A 19,773-nucleotide genomic window follows, 5' to 3' on the forward strand; every position below is an offset into this window, starting at 1 on the left:
GGAACAAGGCATATAAGAAAGTGAAACATACAAGGAATTGTGTGGATTTAATGAAATATAAAAGAAACAAGGCAAGTGCACAAAGGGTTATTAAAAAGGGGGGGGGGGGAAGAAAGCTGGAAAGATTTCTGTGAGAAAAATGCCACTCACCTGCCTCAACAGTTGGGGGAACTTCATGGGGCCAGTGGTGAAAGGGAGACAGTCACAAAAGACAATAGGTAACTCCTCCCCCCAGGAGTCTCTGGGACCTATTGGCTAGCTGAGGGAGAAGGGTGCTGATTGGCCAGCATTCCCCAGCTCCGAGGATTTAATCTTGTGCAGGGGCCATGTGAAGCCTCTTTCAGCTCCATTCCAGCAGCCCCACCTGATCTAGGAATGGGAATCCAGCCAGAAAAATGCTGCAGGTCTAGCCAATCACCTGTTTTGGGGGTCAGGAAGCAAATTTTTCTCCCATGGGCCTATTGGCAGAAGACCAGGGAGTTTTTTGCTTTCCTTATAGCACCTTCCCCCACAGTAAGTTAAGTAGGAATGTGCTTAGTACCTAATTGAGGTACTGGGGTTGAGCTGTTTATTCGTCGCATTTTGTGGCCAGTTTCCTGTGTGGTTAAAAGAATACAATTAATGTTCCCAGAGGTAAAAGGACGGGGGGGGAGGGTGCTAGGATTCACAGAAAGCTGAGTTCTGAGGGGGTAGGCTGGGGAAAGCTTATCCCCGAGTTATGGATTATATGGTAAGGAATTGGGGAGGGATAGCTCAGTGGTTTGAGCATTGGCCTACTAAGCCTAGGGTTGTGTGTTCAATCCTTGAGGGGGCCACTTAGGGATCTGGGCCAAAAATTCGGGAATGGTCCTGCTTCGAGCAGGTGGTTGGAGTAGATGATCTCCTGAGATCCCTTCAAAGCCTGATATTCTATGAGTCCTGTAACCCCTGCATTTGAACAAATGAAATGCTATAGGAGAGTATGGGCAGGTAGTGCCTCTCCCCTGTGTTAAAGTTTAATAAAAGCCGCAGCCTGCCGCTTAATTCTATGCATGTGTCTGTCATCATTTTGCCACTGTGTTCACATCAATAAAAAACAATTCTAAAACTTCAGAGGTATATAGGCAGATTAAGACAATGAACGGAATACCAAGTAAGAGCAATTCTATAACAGGCCTCATTATAGAAGGCTAAGGGATAAAAAGCTCTAATGAAGAAAAAGCGGAAGTCCTAGGCAGAAATATTCCACAACAATAGTTGTGGTGAAAATCAGGTTATACAAATCCATGTGAGAGGAAAAAAATCATTAAAGAGACTCATGAGCACTCGAGGAGGTGTCAGGAAGATGAGGACCCAATATTAAATGAGGGAACTTCAAAGAGCTATAACTAAAAGCAAAAATTCTGCACCAGGCAAGGATGGCATATTCAAAGAAATGCTAAAACATCTGGATGAAGTGAATTTGAAAATACTGCTAAAACTGTACAACAGTATATGGGGGAAAGGGTGAGCTACCAATGGAGTGGAAACATGTTTGTAGTTGCAGTGTGGAAACCAGGTAAACTGCGAACAAGATCTGATGCATCAGGCCAATTGCCCTTACATCATGTATGGATAAAGCCATGGAGAAAATGGTGTCTGAAAGATTAACAACATATCTAGAGAGAAATGGATTTATAGGCAATGTGCAAAGTAGGTTCAGGAGGGGAATGAGTACAGTTGATCATATAGTAAGATTAGAAACAGAAGCACAAAAATGTCTGAGAAATAAAGAATACAAGATGGTAGCTTTCCTGGATATGAAAGCAGCATATAATACATTATGGAGAGGGCTTATTGCATCAATAGCACTCTTGGGCATAAACAAAAGAATATGTAAGTGGATAAAGGATTTCTTAAGTAAAAGAACTATGCAGGTTAGAGTGAAGCAAGCTTCTCTGGCAAATATACAATCACAAATGGCAATCCACAAGGGAGTGTCATCATCCCTACCCTATTCAACATAATGATAAACAATCTCCCGAACAGGATGAGTGCAGGAATAAGCATTCCCTTGTTTGTAGATTTCTGCACCATATGGTAAAAACAGAAATAGTTGAGAAGCAAATCAATGAAATACTTAGGAAAAGTGTGGAACAGAGCAATGTGGGCCTTTAAATGTTCAATTCTCAAAACTAAAGGAATTATATTCACTAAAAAGGAATATTAAAAAAGATTGTAAGCTGTCTCTATAAGGACAGCAAATAGGTGTAGTTAAAACTATGAATGTCTGGGTGTGCCATTTGATAGCAAGCTAACATGGAAATATTGTTGATAAATGTGCAGGTAAAATCACACAGGTCTAGAACCCAGATCTGTACAGCTACTAGGCACCTGACAGCACCAGGCTGCCATTCAGCAGCTGTAAGTACAGTCTCTTCCATTTCCCACGATCCACTCTGGACACAGACCATGGGACATTCTACCTCAAAAGTTTGACAGAGGGCAGACTTATGGCACCTGGTTGGCTCCCCACACTATATAAACCCAATAGGCATTCTAGGAAGTGTCCAGGTAATAGTGCGGATCTTCTGTAGCTGCCATGATCATTGCTGCTTCTTTCTCTTGAATTCTTGGCTTGATTTGGACTTTGCCTTCCGACTCAGACCCTGGAACCTCAGTTGGACTGTGATCCGTGGTATTGACCCTGGCCTGAACCTAAGGTTACCAACGCTCTGATTGCAGAAAATGGAACACCCTTGCCCTGCCCTGAGGCCCCGCCCCTTCTCCAAGGCCTTGCCCCTGCTCACTCCATTCCCCCCTTCCTCCCTTGCTCTCCCCCTCACTCTCTCATTTTCACCAGGCTGGGGGCAAGTGGGTTGGAGTGTGGAAGAGGGTGCGGGCTCTGGGATGGGGCTGGGGATGAGAGTTATGGAGTGCAGGAGGGGGCTGTGGGCTGGGATGGGGGTTAGGGTGCAGGGGTGGGTGCAGGCTCTGGGAGGGAGTTTCAGTATGGGAGGGGGCTGAGGCAGGGGGCTGGGGTGGTGAAGGCTCCAGCTGGGGGTATGGGCTCTGGGATGGGGCCAGAGATGAGGGGTTTGGGGTGCAGGAAAGGGTTCTGGGCTGGGGCAGGGGGTTGGGATATGGGAGGTGGTGTGGGGCGCAAGCTCTAGGAGGGAATTTGGGTGCAGGAGGGGACTCAGGACTGGGACATGGGTTGGGGTGCAGGAGGGGGTAAGGGCTCTGGATGGGGGTATGGGATATAGGGTGGATCCAGGGATGCGGGGTTTGGGGTGTAGGAGGGGGCTCCGGGCTGGGGGATGGGGATGAGGGGCTTGGAATACAGGAGGGGGTGTGGGGTGTGGGGTGTGGGCTCTGGGAGGGAGTTAGGGTGCAGGAAAGGGGGTCAGGGGTGGAGCAGGAGATTGGGGTGCGGGAGGGAGTTTGGGGTGCGGGCTCCAGGCAGCACGTACCTTAGGCGGCTCCTGGAAGCAGCCGGCATGTCCCTGCAGCCCCTAGGCACAGGTATGGCCAGGCAGCTCTACATGCTGCCTGCACTTGCAGGCCCCAACCCCACAGCTCTATTGGCTCTATTGGCCGCAGTTCCCAGCCAATGGGAGCTGTGGAGCCGGCGCTCAGGACGGGAACAGTGCATGGAGCCTCCCTGGCCACTCCTGCATCTAGGGGCTGCAGGGACATGCCAGCCACTTCTGGGAGCCATGCAGAGCCAGGGCACGCAGGGAACCTGCCTGCCTTATCCCTGCTGCACTGCAGACTGGAATTTTAATGGCCCAGTCAGCAGTGCTGACTGGAGCCGCCAGGGTCCCTTTTCAACCAGACATTCCGGTCGAAAACCCGACGCCTGGCACCCCTACCTGAACCTGACTATGAATGTCTCTGCTACTCCTAGCCTTAGGCTTGCCCCTGCTTTGACCCTTGGTGCTTTTTGCCCTCGTTGGGACCCTGATAAATCAATCTACTTAAAAGGATTTCTGGAATCACCTTGGGTGTTGATAAGAAAGCAACGCTAATACTTTATAATGCATTAATAAGACCAATCGTTGAGGATGGATGCCAAGCATTTGGTTCAGCATGAAAAACAAACCTAAAGAAGCTAGACTCCATCCAAGCCGAGGCATTATGCATTGCTTGTGGTGCCTTCATCATGACCTCTTTGTGTGTAATGCAGATAGCTGCTGGTGAAGTGGCTGGAGACTGTTAAAATGAAATGATTGCACTTAACTTTTTTGGCAAAAGTCATAGGAAACAGGGAAGCTGGAAACACTAAATAAATATATGAAGAATGCTGGTAATTCAGTGAACAATATGGGGCGGGGAAACCTAAAATGCTTCATGTTAATAGGCTTAAAGTGTGGACAAAGAAACTAAGAGAAAAGAAATACCTAAAAGAAATGAGCCTTGGGGACAATGCATTATAGGTGGAAAATCACCTCCTCCCCCATATAAAAGTGGAACTACATAATGAAATTAAAAGGGGGAAAGGAGAGATAAATGTATTAAACATTGCAAATTGGTATATATGTGATAAAGGGGCAACCATATCTAAATATTTATGGATGGGTCTAAAGAGAGAAAGCATTCTATGTTCCAATACTTGAAATAAAGAAATCCATCAGACTATCAATTTTTGTAGTCACTATGATGACCATGTTAGCAGGGATACTGTTGCTATTATATTGGATACTGGATGTGTGACCTACGTCCAGGGATTTGGAGCAATCAAATTTTTGAATTGCTCCACTCCAGCTCCGCTCCGGCACCAATACTGACTGCTCCAGCTCCGCTCTGACTCCGCTCCGCGCTCCAACTTAAATTAATTTTTAACTAAATAAAAAAGTGCATACTGTAATTTTGAAAAAACATTATTTTTATTCAGACTTTTAAAACAATTTAAATGTCATCAACAATGATACAAACTAGAATAATTCATAGTTCAGTCTGTAAAAAATTATTGCAACAATCAAGTCATCTTTCATAGCCTGCCGCAAATCATTTAAAATGAACTTTAAAGCAGAAAACAGTTGCTCTACACTAGCTTGAGTTGTTGGCATGCTCAAAGCAATTCTACAGGCAGCCTGAATGTGGTGTGGGTAGCTGTGAATGGCCTCAAAAACAGACTTAACTTTTAGCCTACCAATAGACTCCATCACCTCACAATCTTCCCGAAAGTTTCTCTCGAATAATGCTTCATTACAATTATGAACCACAGAAGCTCGCAGGCATCTTTCTTGTTTATCCAATTCCTTTTCAAAGGCATCATCTTCTGAAGAATTGGTGCTTGAATTATCTCCATTTCCTTGTGATGGTTGAAGACGTCTCAGGGATGGAGGCTCGAACAAGTTCAGAGTGGAGATGGAAGTTTGAGAACAGCCTGCTATTTCTGAAGGATGTGAACTTTCCAAAACCACAAATTCGATTGTTGATGACTCCTTTTGTTGTGTTTTGTTTTCTTCACCTGTTTCGCTGAGTTCAAATGTAGCAATAGATTTTGTTTTTCGAGTCATCGAGCAATATCAAGGAGCCCTTCCTTTGCCATTGGTATTTCCTTTGAGGTGAGAAGAATCCGATACCATGGGTCAACGTAAACTCCAGCAAGGAAATGAATATTGTCAAAAAGCTTCTCTTCGCTTTTCTGCATGGAGGATAGAATTCCTTCTGCAATTTGTCCACCATTTTCTTGCAAGAATGTTGACAGTTTTCACCATTCCTTCATTAAAACTCCTGGGGTTACATCGACAGCTTGAAGATTCACGGTTGTTTGCTTTGGCTTTGCCAAGAGGTCTCACAGGTTCTTCACTTCGTCCCATTCAGCTTTTGTTAACTTGAGTTCTCTTGTTCCAGCAGCAGCCACTTGTTCACAGTAAGATTGAAAAATGAGAAGCCGATCAATCATAGCAAATGTTGAACCCCAGCGAGTCACAGTATCCAATGATTGAGTTACCCCATGTAGATCAAGCAGAACACTTCGAATACTTGGGGTTCGTAGTTTTACAATGACTTGTCAAATTTTTGCCAGAAATTTCTTCGCATGTTCTTGTTGAGTCCATCCCAGATTGCCAGCTGAAGGGTGTGAATACCACACCTCATCAGCTGGACTTTTGAGTCGTCCTCTGAAGCCATGTTGGAAGTATGAGGCTAGGGTCATTAACCCATTGAGCAGTGGCATCCATGTTGAGTTCAATTTCATCCATTCCTTTAGTTCCTTCATCAGGCAAAATAGCTTCAGTTCTGTCCACATCCCCGTTCTCAGAGGTAGAAATGGTTTCATTGTCCTCGCTGAAATTTTTGATGGCACACGTCATGTTTGCTGGATTGTCAACGCAGATGCTCAGCACTTACATTTCGCTGATCCCAAATTTTCTAAAATAGCTTTTACTTGACTTTTCACATACGAAGAATTGTGACGCCCTTCAGTGTCGATTATGTCCCAGGTTTTTACCACAGCTTTATCTTTTCCTTCTTCGTAGTACTGAGCATTGATTGCAAGGAAATTTGTGTTTCCATGGGTTGCCGCATCCATTTTCAGGTAGCACAATTTTTGCTCCAAAGCTTTCTTGAGCTCTTCGCAACCAGACTCAACTGTCCTGACAACTAAATGACGAACCGCATCATGCCCTGTCGAAACGCCAAGCTGCCGACCCATTTCACCTGCAATTTTTTGAAATCCTTTGTTCTTTATCCTGAAGTTAGTGAGCAGTGTTGAACTCAAGCAAACCACTTCTATCAGCCCTTCACAGAAAGTATTGGCATCCATGGTGACTGTAACCTTGAGGACTTCAAATATGAGTCAAGTTTTGTTTGCTCAATTTTGGGTTTCTTTTCAGATGAAGCTCCGCAAAAAATCTTTTCTTCAGGAGTTTTCAAAGAGCCAGATGAACATCGTTTAGCCGCATCAGCTTTCTGTTTTGCCTCATCTTCCTGGTCCTTTTTTGTAGCCAGAGCCGCATAGTTTTCAGGATGGTTATGTTTTACATGCCATTTCACGGCACTTACTTCACTTGTCTTGAAGCTACATGGTTTGAGCTCGCCATTCACTTCCTTTTCCACCATGCACGTTGCCGATTTCTTCTTTGCTTTTCCCAAAAGCCCAAATTTGGGCTTTTCAAATTCAAAAGTAAAGACACCGTTGAGATCCTTTTCCATAAATTGGCTGTCAATCATGGGGGGCAGATTTGAGTTTTTTTTGTTGAAGCCATGGCCATATCTTCTTGTGCTGCTACTGCATCCAAATGTTTCTTGTTATGATCTCCGAAAAGCAATGAACAAAAGCATTACATTTTTTTATAATGTACCTGCTTGTGATGTCTTAACCACTTAAAGTACTTCGAATTTATTTTGGATTTTCTGGACAAAAATGATCGCATTTTCTTTTTACACAAGATTATTATTAAAGTATATTTTAATATTTAACATGTTTCTTGCAGTTTTAATGAAGTAAGAAGTATTTTTGATATACATAATTAATATAATTTTTATTTATAAATTGCAAGTTAGTTTTTCTTATGACATTTTGTGGTTAAAATATTTTCCAAGTTTTTAATTAATATCTCAAAAACGCTTTAATATAGATATATCAATGAAATTTGGTATGTGCCGTAGCGTTAGTACGTGCTATCGCTGTTCTACAACATTAATTGTTGGGAAGTAATGAGGCTACACGTTACAAGGTTGAAAATAAACTTTAACAGGAAAGTGGATTCAAATTGCAAGCACAGTCCTTTTAGTAAAGAGAGCAAATTTTTGGAAATATGGTTTTGCTTCATCAGCCTGAATAGATTATACAAGATAGAACCTGTTATTTGCTCTATCTTGTATAATGTTTCCAGCCTGTTGAAGGAAAAACATATTTCCGAAAATTTGCTCTCTTTACTAAAAGGACTGTGCTTGCAATTTGAATCCGCTTTCCCATTAAAGTTTATTTCCAACGTTCTATCGTACAACATCATTCAAATAAAATTATTTAAACTACAGGTGTCATGAACAGTGGGGACTGGGCCAATTTTATTTAATATTTTTTAAATCTTCGACTATTTAACAGATACGACCCTGGAATATGATTTAATGCTAAAACATGCATTAAAATGGTACTCTTAATTTATTTTGTATAATTAACCGTTTCTGAGAAAACTGTTTCAAAATTTTAATCTGCTTAGATGCTTAGAATGATACAAACAATTTTATTTATTACTTATTTTTCAACTTTGGAACCATAAATTTTAAATGTAATAATAAATAATAACCAAAATTATTAACTTATTATGGAACATAATATTATCGCTCGTAGCCAGAGGCAGTCGACGACAAGCCTTTCTTGAAATATGAAATAAAAATGACTAACCGCTAGTTCAGGACACCTATGATTTCAATAATTTTGGATAATGTAATATGGTAGCACATACTAACGCTAAGACACAGACATAATTTCATTACTTTATATTAAAGCGTTTTTGAGATATTAATCAGAAATTAACTTTTCATCGCCTCCTTGAAAGGACTGTAGCTCCCTTAGGAAGAATTTTAGGACACGTATTCACAGAAACGTTTTTTCTTAAAATGACCTAAGGATTCACCCCCAAAGTTGTGTTGGACATTTTCCAATCACTCTGGATATATCACAAAAATCACTCCTAATTCATGCAAAAATGTTTCCTGTATATTTATATGCCTGCTGCATGTGACTTTTTCAGTAAATTTAAAATTACAAACAATGCTACCAAAAGACCGTTGAACAGATGACATATAAAATAAGTCTGCCAGAGTGATATGGGAGCATGTACAAATGAACAAACGTACCGGTAATGGGAGCCCGTGTGAGAAATGAGTTTAAGTGGTTAATATCTCTTGTGATATCTTAATATATCAATAAACAAAAACATTATTTTTTTTCCAATACACCTGTTGGTGATATCTTAAATGTTGTGTCTTGTGTTACACTTTTCCGTAATCGCAGCACTCAGTGTGTCTCATTGATCAACCCTTACAAAAGAAGTATCAACACATACTAATCTAACTATCTAACTAATCTATGCGAGTACATACTTGCCTAACCTTGGCACAAGGGTGGGAGCAGTCTGCAGTGTTGCCGGATATCTGATAATTATCTGATTCTTTAATAAAACATATCTCCAAACAACTTTGTAATTTTGTATCTGTACATTAAATCTTGATTTTGGGCAAAGTGAGAATAACTGTGACATATTACGTAAAGTGGTAAAGTAGATGTTAATATCAATTGTTATACAAGCTGAAACTTTTTGGCACCTTTAGGACTTTCTTCCTAAATATCATTCATTTTGGATTGAAAATGAAAAAAAAAACTGGAGCAGTGGAGCAGTCAAGATTTTCTGTGTTCCAGCTCCCCTCCAGCTCTGGGCAAAAACCTGCAGCTCCACTGTGCCGCGCTCCAGCTCCAGGCTCTGCTCCAAAGCCCTGCCTACCTCCATTGTCATCTTGTCAGATTTACTATCAGGACTACTGGCAGACAAAAATTGGAATTCAGATGGCAGAAATGATATAATTAAGGAAATATTTTTATTAACAAAAGTGTCACAGATGGGAGTATCCATTTGAAATAGCATGGATCCCATCGCATGTTGGGATAGCAGGAAAAGAGAGGGCAGTCAAACATAAGAACATAAGAACGGCCATAGAGGGTCAGACCAAAGGTCCATCAAGCCCAGTATCCTGTCCTCTGACAGTGGCCAATGGCAGGTGCCCCAAAGGGAATGAACAGACAGTTATCATCAATCTGATCCATGCCCGGTCACCCAATCCCAGCTTCTGGCAAACAGAGGCTAGGGACACCATTCCTGCCCATCCTAGCTAATAGCCATTGATGGACCTATCTTCCATGAATCTATCTAGCTCCCTTTTGAACCCCGTTATAGTACTGGCCTTCACAACACCCTCTGGCAAGGAGTTCCAGAGGTTGACAGTGCTTTGCGTGAAAAAATACTTTCTTGTGTTTGTTTTAAACCTGCTACCTATTAATTTCATTTGGTGGCCCCTTGTTCTTGTATTATCAGAAGGAGTAAATAACACTTCTTATTTACTTTCTCTATACCACTCATGATTTTACAGATCTCTATCATATCCCCACTTAGTCACCTCTTTTCCAAGCGGAAAAGTCCCAGTTTTATTAATCTCTTGTCATATGGAAGCCATTCTATACCCCTAATAATTTTTGTTGCCTTTTTCTGAACCTTTTCCAATTCCAATAATCTTTTTTGAGATGGAGCGACCACATCTGCACACAGCATTCAAGGTATGGGCGTACCATGGATTTGTGTAGAGGCAATATGATATTTTCTGTCTTATTATCTATCCCTTTCTTGATGATTCCCAACAAAAGTAGCAAAAATGCTGTAATAAATGGAAAAATTTATACAGAGATCCTCTAAGCAGGAGTTTAAAAATCTGGTTAAAAATGAACTAAGAGGAGTGGCAGGAAGCAAAGACAAAAGAAACAAGGGGGGAAGATTTCATAAAGCATTCCCTAGAATTGAAAATGCTGACCTACTGCAAGAACCTGAGAGAGAGTGAGGTAGCTCTACTCTAAATACTTGCAGGACACTAGCTTCAACAGTAACTTGGCCTTTATTAATAAACACAAAGATGGGCTGTGTGAGACATACAAGGGAAAAGAAATGGCTGATCACATTCTCTAGGAGTGTAAAAAGTGCAATGTTGAAGGGGGATTTTATATGACAAACTCAGGCACCTAAAAATGACAAATTTTACACTAAAATACCTAATAAGAACATCAGGAGAATGGGGTACCATAAAGAAAGCAATATTAATGTTTTTTAAAATACTGGGGAAAGAGGGACAGTAACTATATATCATAAAATCCAGCAGCTGGTGGGTATCCACTCAGAATGTCAGTCTGCTACACCATAAAATACAAGAAGAAGAACAGAGTAGACACTGGCTGGGGGGTTGCCATGCTGAACTTTCTTGACAGCTCAATTAGAAAGGGTGCTTAGCTGAAGGAAACTGGGAAAGGCCATACAGCTGACTTAAATTATGAAGCCCAGCTCTAAGAAAAGGGCTGAGAGGAGCTCCTGTTTCAAGAGGCAGATAGATTTCTCTAAGGCAAGTGGCCTGAGACACCTGCTAGTAAAGGATAGCCTGAAGCCTAATTAAAGAAAAGGCTCCAGGTGAGGGAAAAGCTTGTACAGGCATTAAAGCTGGCTAAATTTCAACTCAGCTCTAGAGGGAAGAACTAGAGAACCTGCTTAATGGAACCCAGCCCTTTACTTATGTTTATGACTATTGTTAATCAATAAGGCTGTTAGAAGAGGGGTTCCTTGTTGAAATGTTGTCTGGACTGACTGTAACCCAGCTGAAGAGAAAGGAGGCTGAACCCACCTGCCATGCCATGCCTAACTGAAAAGGGGTGCTCTGGTTGATCTCCCTGTCATCACAATTATATTTTCAGTTGCTTCTAGTTCTTTAATTGTTGAGTGCTCTGTGGTGGAGAATAGGTATGCTGCTTTGGTTGCATTGATGCAAGAAACTGAATGTTCTTTTACATAGGTTGATTGTTTCCCTTTCTCAATCACCCAATTCTTCTCTGTAGCTAGGGTTTAGTAAATCATATGTACCCAATATACCTGTCAGAAGCACTGTAGAGTTTTTATTGATGTTTTGTTCCAGTTAGTGTAGTTATGCTTGAGCCTCAGATGTTACTCCTATGTACTGAAGTTGGATTATGTTGTCATATAGTTTTATAGGCTGGCTTCTTATTGGTGTAAAAGGTCCAAAGAGCTTTTCTTCTAATTCTTCTGAAGCCAGCAGGAAGTACTCCAATGCTTTTTTTTATGATGCTGAGGAATGTACAGTTCAATGTGTATTCTGTCTCTAAGTTTCAAATTCATTTTAGTAGTTTTTGTTTTTTAATCAATATTTTTACCTTGGTATACAGGTTGATTTGTAAAACCAAGTACTTGCAATATGTTTCTAGTAACTGTAGATTTCCTTAAACCCCATTTTGTGTGGGTAATAGACTAGCCCCACAGAGCAGGCATCTTATGTCTCAAGTGTTTAGAGGAGGTCCCAGGTTTGAGAATTAGGGTAAACATCCCTGTCTGTCTTGTTTGAAGGCCTCTGTATGCATATGTTTGTTAGTGAACTGGTATAGACATTTAATTGTTATGTTTTTCCACTGGTTTTGCTTTTGTAGCCATTTAAAGTTCAGACCTAAGTGCCAAATGTTGTCAAAACATTTTGACAAATCTGCAAAGCAGGCCACTATTTTTTATTGTCAAGTACCTTGGATTTGTTTACTGCCGTTTTTTAGTGTTTAAATAATTATATTATCTGGCCACATGATTTCTTCAGCTTGAGTTTATGGGATTTCTTTCAGTTTTTATGTTTACATTGGTTTGCCAAATAGAGTTTGGTACACTATATTTCCAGTGTTTTTATGAGAATGTCAATTTGCTTTTATGACAGGTTTCAGAGTGGTAGCCGAGTTAGTCTGTATCAGCAAAAAGAACAAAGAGTACTTGTGGCACCTTTAGAGACTAACAAATTTATTTGGGCATAAGCTTTCCACTGCATGCATCTGATGAAGTGGGTTTTAGCCCACGAAAGCTTATGCCCAAATAAATTGGTTAGTCTCTAAGGTGCCACAAGTACTCCTTTTCTTTTAGTCTCTAAGGTGTCACACGTACTCCTCGTTCTTTTAGTTTGCTTTTAGCTTTTCAAGCTGGATTTCTTCTGAGTTTTTTTGGTTTTGTTTTTTGTTTCTTTGAAGTTTGTCCAGACTTTACTATTCTGGATTCCTAGATTTTGTTTATATTGGTTTGAAAATGATTTTGTATATAATTTTTATCTGATATAATTTTGTTTCTAGGTTTGTCTGGTATTTGTTTCTATCGAGTGTTTGGGTTTTTTGTTTGGTGTTTTTTTTGGGGGTTTTTTTTTTTGTTTGTGTCATATGAATTATCTGAATAAGAAACTAATTGATTTGAAATTTCTCAGTGGTTCATGCTGAACATCGCGTATATTTTCTGTGTACTTTTGACTGGGTAAGTCCTTTACTTTGCTGTGGTTTTTTGACAGTCCTAGTCAAAGAACTTTTCTTGTTTTCTCCCTCTTTCTGAGCAACAGTTCTGGATCTGGTTGTGAGCAGTGGGATTGGTTTGTGACGCTCTTCAGGGGTTTGTAGATTTTTATTTATTTTATTTTTAGTGGCAAGATTAACCTCTTTGTGCAGGGATGTATCTCTCTGGAGTTCGAGGGATGGCATTTACGGCGTCCCTTCATAATTCTTCTGTGTCCCCATAAAAGCTTATTTGGGGGTCTATGCAGTTTGGGTGGTGCTGAAGAGGTTGGCAGCATTGGCAGAGTCTGTCAGGGGAAGGAACTTCTCTGGATTTGATTTCTGGATTTGATCTCTGCCTGCTCTGCCCTGTGGGACGTGGGGCAGGCCTGAGGCCCAGCCCTGTGGCATGGGCAAAGCATTAGGCTGGCGCTTTGCTTGGTAAAAGGCTGGGCCGCTGGGCCGCTTCCTTCCCCTGCTCGGGGCGGGCCTGGGAGGCCCATCGCCCTGTGCAGGGGGCGGGGTGCTGAAGCCGCCGGTCCTGTGCTGGGGGCGGTGCCCCCGCCGGCCAGTTCCTGGTTGAGCGGCGGGGCAGGCGGGCAGCATGCTGAGGCGGCCGGGGCCCGGGCTGGGCTCAGCGCGGCTCTCGCTGCTCCTGTGCTGGCTGCGCTTCTGCCTGGCCAGCAGCGCGGCGGCCCCGCACCTGGTGGTGGTGCTGGCCGATGACCTGGGCTGGCACGACGTGGGCTGGCACGACTCCCTCATCCGCACCCCGCAGCTGGATGCGCTGGGGGCGGGCGGGGTGCGGCTGGAGCGCTACTACACGCAGCCCCTGTGCACTCCGTCCCGCAGCCAGTTGCTCACCGGCAGGTACCAGGTAGGGCAGCAAACCCCGTCCTAGCGCCGCCTGGGCAGCCCCCAAGCCTAGCGGGGCTCCGGGGGCGGGCAGGGGCTCCCCGGAGTTGGGGGGGGCGTTCCCCCCAGTTGGCGGCGTGTGGCACTGGCTTGTCCCTCAGCTACCTGGGTGGGAAGGCCTCTCCCGCCCCTCTGAGCCCTCCCCAGTCTCAGCAGGGAGGCTGCAAGTCGGTACAAAGTTCTCACCGAGGGCCGTGCTGCTGCCGCCCCCGGCTGGCAGTGTGAGGCGCTTCTCTCCGGCGGCGGTGCCTTCCCCCGTCCCAACCAAGGGTGACCCTTTCTTAAGCTCCGTTGGTTGTAGGGCTACGTTGCTAAAGGTATTTAGGCAGCTAAAGATGCAGGGAGGCACCTCATGGGGGTTTTGAAAGGCCCAAATGATTTTTAGACCATGGGATTTAGGCTCCTGGAAAAATTTACCCCGAGTTCTCTGCATACGTTAGCTAAGTCCAACAGAATTAGTGGAAATTATTATTATTTTTAGAGCCACGTACAGAGGAAGAAATAACAAACCCTCACAGGAATTTGGGCTCTTTTAGTAAAGATGACAGCCTATAGTGACAGATCATATAGACTCATTTGGGTGGGGGAGCCCTCTAGTGGTTTCTTGTAGTGTTTCCCTCTGCATGGTGGCAGGATTGTATTCTAGTAGACTAGGATAGGCAATAATTTTTGCGGGGGGGCCACTCCATGAAAATTTTGGTAAATTGTCATGGGCCACACATTTCTACTATATTAATGGCAAGGGTGTGGGGTCTGGATGCAGGGGGGAGCTCTGGGCTGGTGCAGAGTGTTGGGGTGCAGGAGAGGGTGAGGAGTGTGGGCTCTGGGAGGGAGTTTGGTGCAGGAGGGGGTTCTGATCTGGGGCTGGGGTTGAGGTGTGGGAGGGGGTGCAAGGTGCAGGCTCTTGCCTGGAGGCGCTTACCACAGTCAGCGATGCAGCAGGACTCAGGCAGGCTGCCTGCCTGCCACTGCCCCATGCTGCTCCTGGAAGTGGCTGCAGCCAGCTGCTGCTGGCACTTCTCTACGGTGTGCCCCTTGGGGGGATGGGAGCAGCGGGTCTCTGTGAGCTGCCTGCCCCCGCAAGCGCTGCCCCAGCAGCTCCCGTTGGCCAGTTTCTGACCAATGGGAGCTGTGAGGACGATGCTGGGGGTGGGGGCAGCACGCGGAGCCCTCTTCCCCCGCCCCCCACTTCAGGAGCATGCAGGGATGTGCCAGCAGTAGCTGGCCGCTTCCAGGAGCGGCATGGGGCCACAGCAGGCAGGCAGCTTGCCTGAACGCCCCACTATACCACGGGACTTTTAGTGGCCTGGACTTGGAGATCACGAGGGGGCAGAAATGTTAGTCATGGCAGGCCAGACAGAAATGTTAAATGGGCCGGATCCAGCTCACGGGCCGTATTTTGCCCACCCACGTAGTAGACACTAATTGGTAGCAACATATCAGTGCCTTTTGCTATCTACTCGTAAGTGGCTATTGCTGTTTTGGGGAGTGTTGACAATTCGAAGGGAAAAGTGTTTCATTATATGGGTTAAACTTGTCAGGTGTGTTTCTAGCCTATTGTATATCATTGGTGGTGATGCCCAATCAAGAGAACTTAACTTCTTACTTGTCAGCAAGACCATACCATAGTAGCTTCCTGTAAATTCCCCAAGCAAAAAAATTCTGTAATGTAAAAGCTCTGAGCTCTTCAGATTGTATATAAACTTCTTACAGTTGGACTGAAAACTGTTTTGTCAGAATTACTTGTCCTTTCAAATATCAAATCTAGTTAAGTTTCTTTTATACAGTGATGGAGCACTGTAGAAGTTAAGTGCCTTTGAAACTTTAAAAGAAACACAAAGATCTGATAGTGCAAATATTTCATTTAGTGATGTGATCCCTACTGACATTTCTAGAATGGTGAAATTTGTGTGCTGTTTGGTTTTCATTTTGTAACTCACCTTGAGAGAGGGCTATGGGTGTTTAATATACATGAGTTACCTAGCCTATAAACAATCATCTGCACACTGGCTAATTCTCTGTTGGCTTAGCTATGTTAGAAGAGTGGACTAATGGTAGTGAACACACCCATTTAGCTTTGACCTTTTTTCTAATGTGGATGTTACAACACATTTTACTTCAACTGAGTAGATCAAAGTATACCCTATATACTGAATTTTGGTAAAAGATGTTACATCGTGTCTGTATAAGGAAAAAGGTCAAGACTAGCTAACACACCCTGACCTATTCCTGAACTGTTAGTGTAACAAAAACCAAACTACAACAGTCTTCTTCCACCCGGATCCATCACATTGTCCTACCTGGGAATTTGAATGTGATGGTGTGGAGCAGGCAGGGAGAGGAACAGAGAAAAGGCAGGTTGGAGAGGAGCAAAGGTGATCCCATGGTTCTTTAGCCATCCCTGGCCTGGACTCTGGATTTATGTTCACCTCTACCTTCCAAAGCACTGGGATAGGTAGTGTGGTGCCATTGGCTGCCCCAGCCTATCATGCACACAAACCTCCTTTGTAACATGGACATGCTATCCTAACGAGGGTATATGCTGCATAGAGAGGCTGATTCCCTGACTGAAGTGAGCTGTAGCTCACGAAAGCTTATGCTCAAATAAATCTGTTAGTCTCTAAGGTGCCACAAGTACTCCTTTTCTTTTTCCTTCCCCCTGTCTCGCAACTAGGAGTCAAGCCACACATTGCTTTATGCTTCATTTTCACCCCTTAATGTAAATATTTTGGAAGTGCTTGTGACTTTGTACAGACTTGCAAAGGAGGGATGCTGTCTCATAGTGTTCTCTTCCTTCTGTGTGGCTCCTGGCTCACTCTTTGAGGGTTTTTTTGCGATTTTTTTTTTTTTTTTTTTGATTCCTCTGCATTGTACAGTGGCAGAGAGCATTTATCTTAAATGCACAAATAACTTTAATTTTAAAACCAAGATATTTGTTACATCAGCTGTTAAAAAAATAAAATAAAAATTGGACTAACACAAAAATGACTTTAGAACCAAGCCATAAACAGTGATAACATTCTCTTGTCTAGGTATCTTTGTAGAAGCCAAGTCATACAGTTTGATTTACCCTTCTATAAAATGTCAGAAATCCGCTTCTCTATCTGTGCCCTAAACACATGACAAATTAAAAAATAAATAGGAAAGTCTTCTTTAATGCAGGACTAGACTTTATATTGAGGTCATAATAAGCCTTCTTCCTCCCTCTTTCCCTGACTCTTCAGACTTAAAGGTCCTGTTCATAGCTTGACTCAGATATACAGCCACATTTTGATTACTCAGATTCACCTAAATGGGGGGAGTGTGTGTGTGAAAACACTTCCATGGAGCCTTGCATCATCCATCTGATTTACAGAAAAATGGGCATAGCCATGTGGGATTAGAGCAGTGGTCCATCTAGTCCAGTGGTCTCCAATCTTTTTACGCACAAGATCACTCTTTGAATTTAAGATCAACCCAGAATCTACCCCGCCCCTTGCCTGAGGCCCTGCCCTGCTCACTCCATTTCCCCCCTTCCCCCTTGCTCACTCACTCACTTTCACGAGGGTGGGACAGGAAATTGGGGTGCAGGAGAGAGTGCAGGCTCTGGGCTGAGGCCTAGGGGTTCGGAGTGTTGGAGGGGGCTCTGGGCTCAGCTGGGGGCAGGAGGTTGGGGTGCAGGAGTGAGGGGTGCAAGCTCTGGGGGGGAGTTTGGGTGCAGGAGGGGGCTCCAGGCTGGGTCAGAGTTGGGGTGCAGGAGAGGGTGAGGGGTGTGGACTCTGGCAGGGAGCGCTTTAACGTGCCTTGTGTAGTCGCAGCATAGCGCTCAGAGCTCTTTAAAAAAAAAAAAACCAAAAAAAACCCCACCTCCACGAGGGGAATAGCTACCAGCGCTGGGAATGCGGCTACACTGGCACTTTACAGCGCTGAAACTTGCACTGCTCAGGGGTGTGTTTTTTCACACCTCTGAGCAAGAAAGTTGTAGCGCTGTAAAGTGACAGTGTAGACAAGCCCCTCGGCAATGCCCACCGAGACATGCCTGGACTTGTTTTCCAAGCACATGGACTGAGTACAAAACAGACGCAGTGGCCACATGCTGGGCCTTTCTCCTTCATCCAGCTACACTGCAAGCAACAAGGACATTCTGAAGACCCCAGCTTAGGGGACTGACTCGGATTTCACCCTTGAAATCTGTGTATTAAGGACTGCAATATCCAGTGGGGTGAGAGAAACTGCTTAGTCTAGTTGTTGCCTAGTCTAATAGGGTTGAGAGTTTAGACTGCATGCTTATATTTTATTTCTTTTGGTAACTAACTCTGACTTTTTGCCTATCACTTGATATCACTTAAAATCTACCTATTATAGTCAATAAATTTGTTTAACTGTTTATCTTTATCAGTGAGTTTGTATGAAGTATGGGGAAAATCTGCTCAGGTTTTGCGAAGGCTGGTGTATATCCACTTTCCATTGATGAAGTGGTGAACCAATTAATAAATCTGCACTACCCATCTTCAGCAGTGCAAGATGATATATTCCTGAGGTACAGTGCTGGGGGGGATTTGGCTTTGGTGCCTTTCTCTTTGTGATTCACGAGTGGCTCTGGGAGCGCTCGTGCAATCTTGCTGGGTGCTGGGTCTCCACATGTGGTTGTGCTGAGTGATCACAGCACCTGGAGGGGTTTGCTTGTGGTCACTAGCATGGCATCGTGAGAGACAGCCCAGGCTGGAGAGAGTTCAGGGTTCACAGTGGTCCCACAGTCCCAGGCTGCACCCCAGGGATCCCATCAGTCACGATACTGAGTTTTTGGTTGGCTAAATAAACATGTGCTTTCTTTACTAATGATGGCTTGCCATAGTACAATTGTAAGCCAACAAGTAGTACAAAAGTTTTATAGTCTCTTTCTTCGGAAGAAAGCTGGGATTTTATCTGATTCCTGTGCAGGCAGTCTGTAAAGTACTTCTAGAGTCTTCTAGCAAATGCTTTCTGTAAGATGGAATTGTGAGACTCCAGACTACTTTTATGTGTATATTTTTAAATATTGATACAATGCTTTCATAGGATACATTGCCATCATGCTGTAACTAATACCTGCATTGGGTTTATTTTTCCAAGATCCATACAGGTTTACAACACCAAATAATTTGGCCTTGCCAGCCCAGCTGTGTCCCATTGAATGAGAAACTCCTGCCTGAACTGCTGAAGGAAGCAGGATATGTTACCCACATGGTAGGGAAGTGGCATCTAGGCATGTACAAAAAAGAGTGCCTCCCAATCCACAGAGGATTTGATACTTATTTTGGTAATGGCCAGATTTACTTTTTTTTTAAGTACTTTTACTAACCATATTGAAAGGGGAAATTTTTTTTAACAAAAAACTCAAAATTAACATATAGCCAGAAAAACAATGTTTTAGCTGTTTCAGCACATGATACAAAATACAGTTTTCTAATTTAGCAGACTACACTTGATAGATAAACGTTGATATCCAAAAGCCTGTTGCTGAAAATCATCTGATTTTTTTTTTTTAAAACCCACAGAAGCAAATATGTTTATATTTTAAGCTCCACATTTAACTTGTCCCATTGTGCTCAGTTACTCCACATGTTGCATGAGTGTGCTCTTAGAGGAAGCTTTAAACTGAAATTTCATATGTCTAGGTTTAGGTCAGACTTCTAACATTATTGTAGTTTGTGTATTGCGTTTTTTTAATAGCAGTGTCTTAACTAGAAAAAGCAATAGGCATTTTACCAGACTCGGTCATTTTTTTTATATATTTTCTAAATGCAATATATATTTCTTGAATTCATTAGGCACTCAGATACTACCATGGTCAAGGTGTTACAAGAACTTAG

General features: G+C 43.3%; 1 protein-coding gene across 2 annotated transcripts in view; it reads left to right on the forward strand.

Annotated features, from left to right (window-relative positions):
- The first annotated feature begins 13,602 nt into the window (after positions 1–13,602).
- ARSB (arylsulfatase B) overlaps positions 13,603–19,773 on the forward strand; it is a 98,218-nt gene continuing 92,047 nt past the window's right edge. For both annotated transcript variants that reach the window (XM_074952674.1, XM_074952675.1), the window contains exons 1-2: positions 13,603–13,904; positions 19,034–19,220. In XM_074952674.1, the coding sequence (XP_074808775.1) occupies positions 13,632–13,904; positions 19,034–19,220 (460 nt within the window). In that variant the 5' untranslated portion in view covers positions 13,603–13,631. The remainder of the gene's footprint in view (positions 13,905–19,033; positions 19,221–19,773) is intronic.

Source organism: Natator depressus, chromosome 5 (genome assembly GCF_965152275.1).
Source record: "Natator depressus isolate rNatDep1 chromosome 5, rNatDep2.hap1, whole genome shotgun sequence".
NCBI classification, from domain to species: Eukaryota; Metazoa; Chordata; order Testudines; family Cheloniidae; genus Natator; species Natator depressus.